This window comes from Diospyros lotus, chromosome 3 (genome assembly GCF_014633365.1).
Source record: "Diospyros lotus cultivar Yz01 chromosome 3, ASM1463336v1, whole genome shotgun sequence".
Taxonomy (NCBI): domain Eukaryota; kingdom Viridiplantae; phylum Streptophyta; class Magnoliopsida; order Ericales; family Ebenaceae; genus Diospyros; species Diospyros lotus.
The window spans coordinates 30,440,539-30,454,747 of NC_068340.1; the positions used below are offsets into that span (position 1 = coordinate 30,440,539).

Here is a 14,209-nt window from a genome sequence, read left to right on the forward strand (position 1 = left end):
AAAACTAACCGGCCATTTAGGCGGTGAATAATTAAATGACAAGAATTAAAATTGCAGAAATTTAAAGGCACAAATTAACCGGCCATTTAGGCGGTGAATAATAAAGTAATAATAAATAACATAAGAATTTAAAAGAAGAAAGAAAAAAAGTAAGATTATAAGAGAAAGTACTAAAGAAAATGAGAAAGAACAAGAACAATTCTCAAATAGAGAATTATAAGAAAACAACTAAACTTTTATTCAAGAATAATAATCACACTTACAAATGCAATCAAGTGATCTATTTATAGGCCACAAGATACAATACAAACCACACAATTTCAATTATTCAACTAGACATAATTATATCTAATGGGCACTCACACACTTAAAGTTAAATGGATTTTAGCTATAATACACACCTAATATTAAATGGATTTTAGCTAAAATACATACCTAATAAAGCACTCATAAAGTTAAATGGATTTTAGCTATAATATCCACCTAATAGTTAAATGGATTTTAGCTAAAAAACACACCTAATAAAGCTCTCACATAAAAAATAAAAATAGATTTCTATAAATTGGTTTTTAATCTTTATTAGGATTAAAAATAATCCTTGGGCCTTCTCCAAATAATATCTTCCATGGGTTGCTCAAATTAGGCCTTAATTCTTCATGGGCTTGAATTCTTCATGGACTTTAATTTTTCATGGGCTTGATTTCTTCATGGATTTGAATTCTTCATGGACTTGATTTCTTCATGCCTAAAAAAAAAATAAAAATAATTTAATGTTATTAATAAATTATATATTATATATATGTATTACACATGGCATATATATATATTAGATTATATTATATATATATATTACATGCATGCATATAATGATGTATATGTATTATATATAATTTTATATATTATTATTATTTACTTTAGAACTTCATTTCATTCATCTTTCAATTTAAACTTGCATATAACCATAAAATATATATTAATATCTAATTTAAACCATTTTTAATATCAAAAGAAGGGTATAATTATAACAAATTTTTTATAAAATTAACCACTAATCAATCGACCTGACAACATTGGTGTATTTCGAAGAGTCGACTCTAGCAGTAGAGAAGTCAACTCTTGTATAACTAGAGTCGACTCCCATTTAAAATGGGAGCCGACTCCTCGAGTCCAACGGTTAAATTTTTTCTAACCATTACAGATCCGTTGGAAGCTTCACTATATATATATATATATATATATCAATAAGAGATTTCTGGAGAAAACTAATGCTCTATCAAGATCCATCATCCTAAATCACACCCAAACTCTCAAACATTCATTTCAAACAATTCAAGGCTCAACCTTAGAGTTGAATCTTTGGAGCCCAAGGCAAATGAAATACTCTATAAGTGTGATAAAAATTGTATCATTATATTTGTTCATTTGCCTTGTAATATTTGTTCTTGTATTCACACTACAAGAAATTTGACTTCTAGTGACCACTTTTAGTGACGGCCAGTTAAAAGTCGTCACTAATTCCAATCTTTAGTGACGGTCAGATAAAGTCCGTCACAGATGGTGACCAACAGTGACGGCCACACGCGGTCGTCACTGAATGTGCCACCTTTAGTGAAGGTCGGGCAACGTTGGTCACAGATGGAGACACAATAGTGATGGCCACATGCGGTTGTCACTGAATGTGCCACCATGAGTGAGGGTCGGGAAACCTTGGTCACAGATGGAGGCACAATAGTGACGGCCACACATGGTCGTCACTGAATGTTCCACCTTTAGTGAGGGTTGAGTAACCTCGGTCACAGATGGAGGCACAATAGTGACAGCCACACGCGATCGTCACTGAATATTCCACCTTTAGTGAGGGTCGGGTAACCTCGGTCATAGATAGAGGCACAATAGTGACGGCCACACGTGGTCGTCACTGAATGTTCCACCTTTAGTGAGGGTCAGGTAACCTCGGTCACAGATGGAGGCACAATAGTGACGGCCACACGCGGTCGTCACTGAATGTGCCACCATGAGTAAGGGTCAGGAAACATTGGTCACAGATGGAGGCACAATAGTGACGGCCACACATGGTCGTCACTGAATGTGCCACCATTAGTGAGGGTCGAGAAACATTGGTCACAGATGGAGGCACAATAGTGATGGCCACACACGGTCGTCACTAAATGTGTCGCCTTCAGTGAGGGTCGGGTAACGGTGGTCACAAATGGAGGCACAATAGTGACGGTCACACACGGTTGTCACTGAATGTTCCACCTTTAGTGAGGGTCGGGAAGCATCGGTCACAAATAGAGACATAATAGTGACGGCCACACACGATCGTCACTGAATGTGCCATCTTTAGTGAGGGTCGAGAAACGTCAGTCACAAATAGAGACACAATAGTGACGACCATGTCAAGTCGTCACTGAATGTACCACCTTTAGTTAGGGTCGGGAACCTTGGTCACAGAATGTACCACCTTTAGCTAGTGACAGCCAGTTGACGAGGGTATTAGTGACGACTTGTGAGGGTCTGTTTGGCCGTCACTAATGCTTTTAGTGACGGCTTTTTGGGCTTTTAGTGACGACCCTGGCCTCCACTAAAAAGCTTGTTTCTTGTAGTGTCATATCCATATTAGTCAAAGTTTGTTAGACATAGGATTGTTTATTTGTATGAATTGTGGATTGTGAGTGGCCTCCTAGAGCCTAAGTAATCTAGGTGTATTCGTTGTATTAGTTTCCGGAATGAGCTAAGGGGAAAACCTCGGTGTGGTTTAAAAGTTTCTTAGGTGAACCTGTTGGAAAACCTAAGTGTGGTTTTAGTTGAACTTCAAGTGTCGGGTTGACCTTAAAAGAATAGAGTAGGTGTTGGAGACATCGAACCACTATATATTCTTCTGTTGATTATTGTTGTTTGCATATTTATATTGCTATCACACCAAACAACATATATATTTGTAAAAAGCATTTACTTTGTATAAGAAAAACTCAAGAGTTTTAAAAGGGAAGAATTCGATTGAATAAGTTTTTAATCACTCAATTCACCCTCCATTCTTGAGTGGTCATTGTGTATCAAGGGACCAACACAAATTTCTCTTTCTCTCACACCTCTCTCTCTCGCTCTCTCTCTCTCTCCCCCCCCTTAGGCTCGTGCCTCTCGTTCTAGCCATCTCTCTCTCGCGTGTGCGCGTCCAACCGAGGCATTGAAGTCCCTTCAGCTTTTTTCGACCATCTCTCCCTCTTTAGCCCATGCGGCAACGTCTCTGACATCCCTTGGCTCGTTCCGACCCCAATCTGTAAGGAGGTAAGTCTTTAATTTTATCTGTAATGATTTTTAGCAAAGGTATATACACAAGTGTTGGGTTTGGACGAAGGTTTAAGGTTAGATCTATGGAGATTCGGTCGTTGGATCTAAGCTTAAACCTTTAGCCAAACTTAAAACTCGCGTATATACCATTGCTAAAAATCATTACTGTAATGCCCTAAGACACTGTATATAATAATCGTAATTTTGGAATTTTAGTGTTTATCTGTAAATTTAATAGGGTAAGGTATATTTATTTATATTGCATAAAGTATATAGTTAAAATACCAGAAATTATATTATGTATTAAAATTATGATTTTTTATACTGTTGTGTGTATATATGTATATTATATATGATAAAAATCGTATGTACATATATATGTATATTATATTATAAAAACAAAAAACAACAAAAAAAAATCGGAGTAGGCGCGTGGCTAGCATGGTCACGCCTGTAACCAGGTACTAGATGAGAGGGAGGGTATTAATGGAAAAATGGTTGTCGAAGTGGCCTTCTAGGACGCGTGGCGCTCATGATGAGATAGCTCGCGGCGGGTTTTGGCTATAAATAGCCGCGATCGAGCAGCCCCTTCCATTGAAAATTTTTACTTCATAGATTGAGAGATTAGGGCAGGGTTTGAGAGAGTGGTAAGTGGGATTCGTATCCTTGCATTATGGGCAAGTTTTTTGAAGCATTTGGTGGCCAACGGAGCAGAGGATAAGGGGTATTGAGGATCGCCGGAAAATCACGCAATCGTCAGAGCCGCGCCTTCAAACGCCAAATCGAGGTATTTTCAGTTATTTTTTCAAAATTTTAAGGTTATTTTCGAGTTGTAGGGGTCAAGTTTAGGGGGTAGGAAAGCTTCTTTCGAAGCTTGGAGCAGTCGGCAGGGTTGGCGGCGACGAATTGGCTGCTGGAGAAGACGACCTAGGGGGGTCGGGCACGTGGCCACACGCGCCAGAAAGTGAGGAAGCGGCGTGTGGGCAGCACTCGCCTATCAGGTAGGAAAATAAAATAAAAGAAAAGAAGAAAAAAATAAAAGAAAATAGGAAAAGTTTTGTAAAAATTTTGAAAAAATTTCAGAAAATCTAAAATTTCGTTTATGTCTTATTTTGTGAGTAATTTTCTGGAAAATGATAAATTAATTATTTATTTAAGTAATTTTTTTATTATGAAAATAAGGAAAAAATAGGAATTTAATCTAGAAAATTTTCAGAAAATTTCAAAAGGCTAGAAATGTTATTTTAAGAATATTAGTGAAGAAAAATTGGGTTAAATGAGGGTTTAGATATTTATCATGAATTTTTTAGGAAATAAGGCTTAGAAAATAAGAAAAAATTGTGAAAATTATGAGAAAAATGGGAAATTGATATTTTTTTTATGTTTTAGGAATCCTTGGGACCCGAGAATTGGGAAATAGCTCGTTTAACATGTCTGTCAAGTGCGATATGCTTTTCGAGGCAACTTAACTTGTGAAAGATAAGTATACTATTATAGGTTTAGTACGGTTATAAATATTTATGTTTACACCCGATTTTCAAAAATACTTTCATTATATTGACATGCTTTGATATGTATCCATCACGTAGATTGCACACATGACATGCTATGAAATGTATATGTACACGTTGATATCATTGATCACATGTATCGTGGCCATAGGGAGTACGAACTAACACCGCTACTGTACCAAGGGTGCCCCCATACACCCCGGTTTCGAAAGAGGTGGCCGTAAAAATGATAAGTAGCATAAATGGTGCAGTTGACATCTATGATGAGTAAGACATTGCATGCACACATGTTAAAACATCTTGTACCCTTACTTAGATGGTTCATAATCTAATTCGGGTTTGCCTTTGGAATATTCAACGTTCCAGTCGGGACTTGTAGTGATGGTACGAAAGTCGAAGATATGTAACGACGCGAGTCATCGAGGTATGAGCAAGTGTACCGTGTTATGTTGTAACACGAGTATTTCAAGTATTTTGTACGTTTTAAATTATCTTTAGAAGCTTATGTATCAACTTTGTAATAAGTGCCGTGTTCAATTATCTATGTATGAAATGCTATGATTAGATTCGATTTCAGCTTCCGCTTTATAAGATTTTATTTATGTCTAGTGTATAAATTATTTCGCCGAGCACTGGATAGGTATAAGAGAATTTCGGGAATAAATAAATTTAGCACGTGAAAAAAAAAATAAGTTCCAAATTTCCTAAAACATAACACGCCCTGAATAAGTGGAGTGTTACAATTGGTATAAAAACTTACCTCCTTGTAGATTGGGGCTGGAACGAGCCCAAAGGATGTCAGAGACGTTGTCATATGGGCTGGTGAAAAAGAGATAGTCGAAACGAGCCGAAGGAACTCTGGAGCCTCGATCGGATAAGCGAGAAAGAGAGAGATGGTCAAAATGAGAAAAGGGGCCACACAAGAGAAAGTGTGTGTGAGAGAGAGAGAGAGAGATTTGAACTTAACAAAAATTCTCTTGGGTGGCAGTGAGGATGTCATTAAAGGTGACCACGAAAATAACGCGATATCTCTTGCCACGTCTTGAGTGACATTTAGGATGGCATTGAAGGTGGTCGAATAGCATTACCGCTCCTATTATAAACCACAGTTCACACTATATACAACTAACTAAATGCAACAGTAATTTATTGCGTCTGCAAAACTCAGTGGTACGCTAATACTAGTGATTGCTTGGGAGCCCACCCAAACATTTTCCTACATATAAATTGGAGTCACTTTTTGTATAAAATGAGATAATATTCATATTTATGATACCATGTGGAGTCGCCTTTTAGGACCAATAAGGCAGGTTTTAGGGTCCTGTCCTGTTTGTCAACGACCTTGCCAAGTTGCCCGCAACTGTCTCCTCACTTCCCACTACCCTTCTCCAACGAATCATTTCTCAGAGCAAATTTCCACAGCCCCTTTGTAGATTTTTTACTTTAATAAAAGTTATTTTAATAATATAAATAAATATTAAAAATTATTTAATTTTTTATTTTTTAAAATATAAAATTATTAATTAAATTTTTGTAATCAACTTTAAAAAATATTTTTTAATTAAAACTATAAATAAAAGAAAAAGATTTGAAAACTTAAGATTTGAATAAATAAAATATATGAAGAGTTAATAGTTAGGTTTTGTAAATTAAAAAGTTATTGATTTATTTATTTTTTTTAAATTCAGATCAATATAGATTTTTCAAATGAAATTTCAATCATCTAAGGAATAATTTTATCAAATTATTCTTCTAAAATAATGTTATTTCTTTTTTTTTTTTGTTACATTACTGATTTATACTTCACTATTTATATTGTCTAATATTAGAAAATAATCTTTGAAGAATTAAGGGTCTCTTCGTCTAAATAATATCTCACTATTTATGACTTAACATTATAAAATGATCAATAAATTTAGATAATTAGAAATTTAAATGACATCTTATTATTCATTACTAACATTGAAAAATGATTTATGAACTTGAAAAATTATGGCTCTTCTCATCTAAACGGTACAAAATAAATAGAGTATGAATTCAAATAAAAAAATAATTATAAAAAAATTAATAATTATATATATTAAAAATAAAAAATAAATTTTAAATAATTAATTATCAAAATGAGTAATTTTGAAATCTCACGTTTTTTTAGTCCTTACGCATGGCTTTTGGTGGCCTATGCACAGGATACGTGCGAAGTCTCTGGGAGCCACCTGCCCTTTTAGTAATTGAGCGCGATAGAGAGAGAGGGAGATGATGGAGAACCCGAACCCGAACCCGAACCCGAACCAGAACCAGAACCAGGCAAGACGAAGACTAGTTTGCAGGAGCGTGGTTCTAGTGCCATGTCCATTCCAAGGGCACGTAAGCCCCATGTTGGAACTGGGCAGCGTCCTTCACTCCAAGGGCTTCTCCATCACCATTGCCCACTGCGAGGAGATCAACCCTCCCAACCCTTCCAACCACCCTGATTTCGCCTTCCTCCCCTTCCGCTTAAGCGGTGATGATCATCAGGATATCTTCTCCGGTGGCGTTGAAGCTCTCTTTACAAGTCTTAACGCCAGATCTGAATCGCCGTTGAAAGAGTGCTTAGCTCATCACTTGAAGATGATGCCGGATCAGAAAGAGGGCCGAATCTCCTGCATCGTCGTCTACGACGCGCTCATGTACACTGGGGAGGCGGCAGCTACTCAACTGAAGCTTCCAAGCCTTATCTTAAGAACCAGTGATGCTTCTGCCTTGCTGGCTTATGGCGCCATGGCCAGGCTCCAAGCCGCCGGCTATTCTGATAACTTCCCAGGTACGTATCTCCGTCTATTATAATATTATGATGATATAAACCCTAGATATTATAAATATATATCAGTGACCTGATTTATTCTTAACAAGAGATTAATTAACTAATTAAAATACTACTACTATCCCATCATTTTGAATGATGATATCACTAATTAGATCATCTCTAACCCAACTCCAAATTTGGGATAAAATCTCAAATTTGGGATAAAACTCTCTCCAACCCACCCCAAATCCTACTCCAAATTTGGGGAACTCTCTCCAATCTACCCCCAAATTTGGGGTTGTGAATAGTATTACCCCAAATTTGGGGTTGCACTATTCCTTGACCCCAAGTTTGGGGTAATATATTTATTCCTATTTTGCCTCCTCATTTTAACTATAATAAATTTTAATTTCTTTTATATCTTACCTTTATATATTTTGACATTTTTATTTACTTATTATTAGTATTAATAATATTTAAATAATATTAATAAATTATAATTAATTAATAAATAATAATTAATAATTTTTTTTGTATTCAATATAATATTTTATTAATTGAGATAGTAAATGTAATTTTTTTTATTTTTTAATACTATTGATAATTAAATTTTTTAGTTAATTATGTACTTTTTTGTAATAATTTAAATTGATATATAATAAATAAGTAAATAATTTACATTATAAAAAAATATTTAGAATCAAAAAATAAAGAAAAAAAAGAATAAACTATTCCTTTACCCCAAATTTGGGGTAAAGGGTTGAAGATGCCCTTATAACCATCAAATAGAAGAGTTATATATACATGTTTATTAATTATGACTATAATAATTTTGATATATCTCGCATTATCGTGGACTATTTCAATTGAGACGTAACCATGGCGTAGTCTTAGAGTAACATAATATTTCTTAGTGATGAATAATATAATTGAGATAATCTTAATTTTTTAAACTATATATATTAAAAATAATTATTTCATTTAATGATTACAAAGCTATTCAATTTTATATATATACTGTCCGCTAAAAGATTAATTAATTGTTTTTTACATTGATTCTATATATATATATATGCAAAAGAAATCTTTTTATCAGAAAGTATAGTTAAAATTATGTATATCTAACTAAAGAGAAAACAAAAAATTGATTATAGTACATCATAATTACAAAATTAAATTTATGTTAGTAATTCTTTTATAATAAAATTTTGTATGAAAGCATTTCAATAAAATGATTTGACACCTTAATCTATACTGTTAATGCGTGGTTATTGCACTAATCTCCAATCATCCAACTTTTGGACAAATCGCATACCATAGCACATGTGCATATGCTTTGCATCAGTCAGAAAATTGTCCATTTATAACCGAGCCGAAGAAAAAAAAAAAAGTCTATGTTTAACCATTTGTATATATCATCTCCAATCTGGAGAGGATGACACTTTGAATGTCTCCCAAAGAATTAGTGGTTCTTCAAAGTGGATATGCATTAATTTAATAATTTGCACCATATATATTCCATCACCTTACTGTACTAATTAATAATTATCGTCAAAAAAATTCAGTAATCGTGCATTAACTCTCTGTGTATGTATGTTCAGATTCAAAATTGCGTGATCCAGTCCCCCAACTTCATCCCCTAAGGTTCAAGGACCTACCCACCTCTAAACACCAAACTCTAGAATCTCTAGTGCGGATGGTTTCACTTGTTTGCATCAAAAGAACATCTTCAGCAATTATCTGGAACACCCTAGACTGGCTTGAGCAGCCAGCAATGGCAAAACTCCAGCAACAGGATCAAATCCCCTTCTTCTCAGTCGGCCCTTTGTTCAAACTCGCCGTACCTCGCTGCCCCACCAACTTAATGGAAGAGGACGCTGGCTGCATCAGTTGGCTTGACAAGCAAAACCCTCAATCTGTTCTTTACATAAGCTTTGGAAGCCTAGATTTCATAGATGAGAGAGAGCTGGCTGAGATGGCCACCGGCCTGGCTAACAGTGGGCAGCCATTCTTGTGGGCGATTAGACCGGGCTCTGTCCTTGGCTCCCAGTGGATTGAGCCGCTGCCTCCAGGTTTTGTAGAAGAAATAGGGGAAAGAGGGCGCATTGTGAAGTGGGCACCCCAAAGGGAAGTGTTGGCTCACAGCGCCATTGGCGGGTTTTGGAGCCACTGCGGCTGGAACTCAACCCTCGAGAGCATTTCTGAAGGGGTTCCGTTGATGTGCAGCCCCCGGTTCGGCGATCAGAAAGTGAGTGCAAGGTACATAAGCTATGTGTGGAAGGTGGGCTTGGAGTTGGAGACGGAAGTAATGGATAGGAAAGAGATAGAGAGAGTGATAAGAAGACTCATGGTTGATAAGGAAGGGAAAGAGATCAGGGAAAGGGCTGCTGCTTTGAAGGAGAAGGTTGAGCTCAGCATCAAGGCGGGTGGTTCCTCGTACAACGCCTTGAATGCATTAACAGAATTTATCTTATCATTGTGATTGAAGACCATAGAATATTGAAGCGATATTAATTGATTTGTATTAGTTTGGTCTTGTAAAAGAAGAGAGTTCAGGGAGAGAAGAAATTCTTGCTATACAACATCAATCCTTCCTAGCTAATACAATTTAAGTCGATCTCTTGTTTAATTTCCCTTTGTTCCTCTGTTTCACATTACCCTTAAATTTATCTGAAATGTTTGGTAATCTCTTCTCTTCGACACGCGAGCAACAACCATGCATGCATGAACGGCAAAATTAGACTCGACTCATCATTCATATATATAGTTTTCTGATTTTTTTGGTCTTTCCCAGAAAGACTTCATTAATTGTTTTGTGAAATGAACGAAAAAAGTACTTAATTTTAACGGAGTTGTATTAATATATATTTTTTTATTTGGGTTAGCTACTGTATTAATTGGTTAATTTATTTGAGTTGTACTAGGGTTTAGGGATTCTTGAAGGACTTTCAATTTACATGAAAAAATAGTAAACAGACAAACGCAACGCTTTCCATGGTTTTGTGACATAATATATATTTCTCTCTGGGGTAATGTTAGGTTGATAATTAGACATCATCTTTATTTATTTTTCTGTTTACCTACTAAACTACCCTTTTCATCTACTTCATTGACATTTTCAGGCTAGCTAGTGCCAGAAAATCATCTCCTAACCCTAAACCCTAAAATCATCTACTTCTTACAAACTTTTGATTCTTACTTTCACAAGTTTTCCTTTTTCTTTTTTTTTTTTTTTGGTTCATCACAGCAAGCCTGCCGAGTGCTTAGGGACAGGGGACTTCTATTTGTATATTTGTTTGTATATATTTGTATATTTGTATATGTTGCGGAAAATCTCTTCAAAACAGAAAGGGTTAGTGCAATAGAACGAATCAAAAGAGATCAAAAATAGAACGTAAAGTAAACAAATACAAACTCCCTGTTTTTATCCGTTCAAGGCTCAGATCTGAAAGACCAGTTACCCCTCTTGGTAACACCAACAAATAGGAACCATAAGCCCCTAATGAAGCTCTCAAACCGTAAGCCCAGAAAAGCCCCAATACCTCTTGGCCAAACCAGCAAAGTAAGCATTCTCTCGCTCAAACGATCATAGCCACACACACAGTAGGTAGATCGGTCACAAAGACAGCAAGATCAAGGCTCAAAACGGGAAGAATCACTTCTCCGAAAGGAAGAACCCAGATCAGAATAAATAGGGTGCTCCCAGCGACATCAAAGGGACCGCCTTCCTCACAAAAGGAAAGGCAGTTGAATCCACCAAAGGAAACAACATCCACAGAAGGCAAGAGTGCCTTCATCGCTATCAGATGAACAAGGATTTAAGCGATGAAGCAATCGGCCAAGATAGGAATCACGAGAGAGAGAGAGAAAGGGGGGGGAAACTAGGGCTCGGCCGAAAAAGATAGAGACGCCAACAAAAGAGACAAAAGTCTCTTTTATATATGGGCCAAAGAAGATATGAGCTAAGCTTGAGTGAGCTTCACCCCATTTGAGCAAATGGGCTAAGGCCCATTTCTCCTCTAAAATGGGGAGTGGGCTTGTGGCCCGACTTCTAAAATGGGCTGCCTAAAGAGGACGGTAAAGCTCTTGGGTCCTTCAATCCTGGGTCGAAACCTATGAAGACCCACCCGAAAAAAATCGTCATTGTCTTGGGTCTTATTAGGGAACAAAAAACAACAGTATATAAGTGTCTCTGTGTCTCAAATGTGTGTATATTTGTCTTTGTATATTCGGATAGAGTTTTGAGTCTTTTGACTTTTAATTTCGAACACGAGCGTCTACATTTAGCATGAGAAGATTCTGTATTTCTTTTTAAAATTTTGTGTTTTAGGAATGATTGCGTAAAAATAGATGTGACTTGATGTAATGCTAATAAAATTGGGTATTTTTGAAAAATATTGACTGCAAAGAGTTATTACCATGTTTGCAAAGTGTAAAAGAGAAAAAATAAATTTTCTAATCACAAAAGTAAAAAGTTGGTTGTGAACAGAATTTCCTTTTATGAATGTTTTTGGCATCTTTGTCCCTATTAACAATCATGGGAAGGAGGATAATTTCATATGGAGTGTGCAATTAATGCTTCTAAATGAGATGACAAGTGCTTTTTGATGGTTAATTTAACGAAGGCAAGAATTCATCTAAATATTATTTTCATAACTCCTCCTATATATTCTTTATTTTTTATTATGTACTCTGGTATTGACATACTTTAATTTTTTTTTTTTTTTTTAACAAATTTCATTGTAGACATTTGCTTCACTTCACTAGTGAAAAATCCACCAAAGTCCGTCTTGACCGATCAAGATTTGTGGATGAAGGAGGGAAGCAATTGAGAAAGAGTTGCCCTTCACAAAGCCTATACATTTAGCACATATATATATATATATATAATTGCAAAATTTAGTGGTTGGTTGGTTGGTTGGTTGGTTGGTTGGTTTACTGTGATTTTCTGCAACCAATATTTATAGTATGCAAATTGGTGCAGTGAATTTTACGTACGTATTATTATATAATTAGTTAACAACACACCTAAAGACTTTGATAAGAGAATGAATTGCTTCAAATGGTTAATATTGAGTATAAATTAATTGCAAGACAACAAACATGCATGTGAATTAATTATTTGTACCAAATCGATCAAGCATTAATTGGCAGAACGACAACTAGTAGAATATCATAAAATATAAAGAGAAAAATTCATAAATAACCTAAAAAAAATTTAAAAAAAAAAACTTTTTGACAAATTAAACAAACTAATTGCACTCTATACCCACTTTTATATGAGATGCCTAAAATACCATTAATAAAATTTTAAATTAGAAAGCTCACATTGTCCTTATCTTCATTTACTAAAATACCCTTGTCTCTTTCATATTGCCTTTCTCTTCTTTCTCATATTCCAACGTTCACGTTATTCTCTTTCTCTTCACTGTCAAACCATTCAAACTCAGTCATTCATTATACATTCAATTTTTTTGCTTGTTGGGTCATTTAACAATCTTCATCAATTACAGCAATATCATTGAAATCTCATTCAACAAGATTCTTTCTCTCTAACAAACAATTTCACTGACTGAATCTCTAAGAATTGATTTCATTTCTATTTGTTTTATTTTGTGATCACGTTGCTTATAAAGGTTGTGTAGTATGTTTATGGATGTAAATAAAACATATTTTGATAGATATTATTTCAGATCTATACTGATTTCCATAAAAAAATAATTTTTCAAAACTGCACAACGTCATCGGGTTTTGTGCGACCACACACGGGTTTTGTGGGGCCATGAAACCTGATATTTTAATAAAAATAGATTTTTTCAAATTTTTTTTTGGCAATGAGATTTTTCAAAGTTACCCAATAAAAAATAATGTATTTTTACATTTTTTGACTTGATTAAAATTATAATTCACAAGAAATAACAATAGAATGATAATAAAAAATAACCAATACATAATTAAGTGTTCTAACTACTAACAACATTGGATTAAATTGATGTAATGATTACAAAATTTATCCAAAAATAAAAGTAAAATTTTTAAACAATAATTTATTTTTGGGACTATTGATGTAACGCCCCATAAATAGTAATTTAATTTAATTTTGGGGTAAATTAATTTAAAATGAATATTAAAATAAATTGTTGTGGTTAAATAAAATTAAATTAGGTGATTTTAAGGAAATAAGAAATTAAGGTAATTAATTGATTAATTTAGGAATTTCTGGAATTAAAAAAAATAAATTAAATTAAATTCTGTGATTTTTGAAAGTTTCGGGCATTACTGTAATTATTATAGGGGGTGAGAGTGTAATTTATAAAAATTTGGGGGTGCTGGTGTGATTCACGGAAAGGGAAAAAAGTCACATTAAATATAACATAAGTTACATATAGGTTAAATGAGGCGTGTGGCGCGGGCGGTTTGCACGTGGGACGGGCAGAGGGGCGACCGCGGGTGTGCACGCGCAGTAGGAGGAATCTGGCTGACTTTTAATCAGCCTAGGCGTCAAAACGATGCCGTTTTGTTAATGAGGCGGTGGCCTCCTGCGGCTGCCACGTGGCGCCTCCTCCTCCTTTCATTTTTTGGCCAATTTAAGGCCGTTTTCTGCCCGATTCTTCGCATAGTGATC

The 14,209-nt window shown here is 35.1% G+C and overlaps 1 protein-coding gene across 1 annotated transcript; it reads left to right on the forward strand.

The window, feature by feature from the left end:
* Positions 1-7,000: 7,000 nt before the first annotated feature.
* On the forward strand, positions 7,001-10,265 carry LOC127796578 (UDP-glucose iridoid glucosyltransferase-like). The gene is made up of 2 exons (XM_052328770.1): positions 7,001-7,602; positions 9,186-10,265. Exons 1-2 carry the CDS (start codon positions 7,056-7,058, stop codon positions 10,064-10,066), a joined length of 1,428 nt encoding a protein of 475 aa, XP_052184730.1. The 5' UTR covers positions 7,001-7,055; the 3' UTR covers positions 10,067-10,265.
* Positions 10,266-14,209: the final 3,944 nt, after the last annotated feature.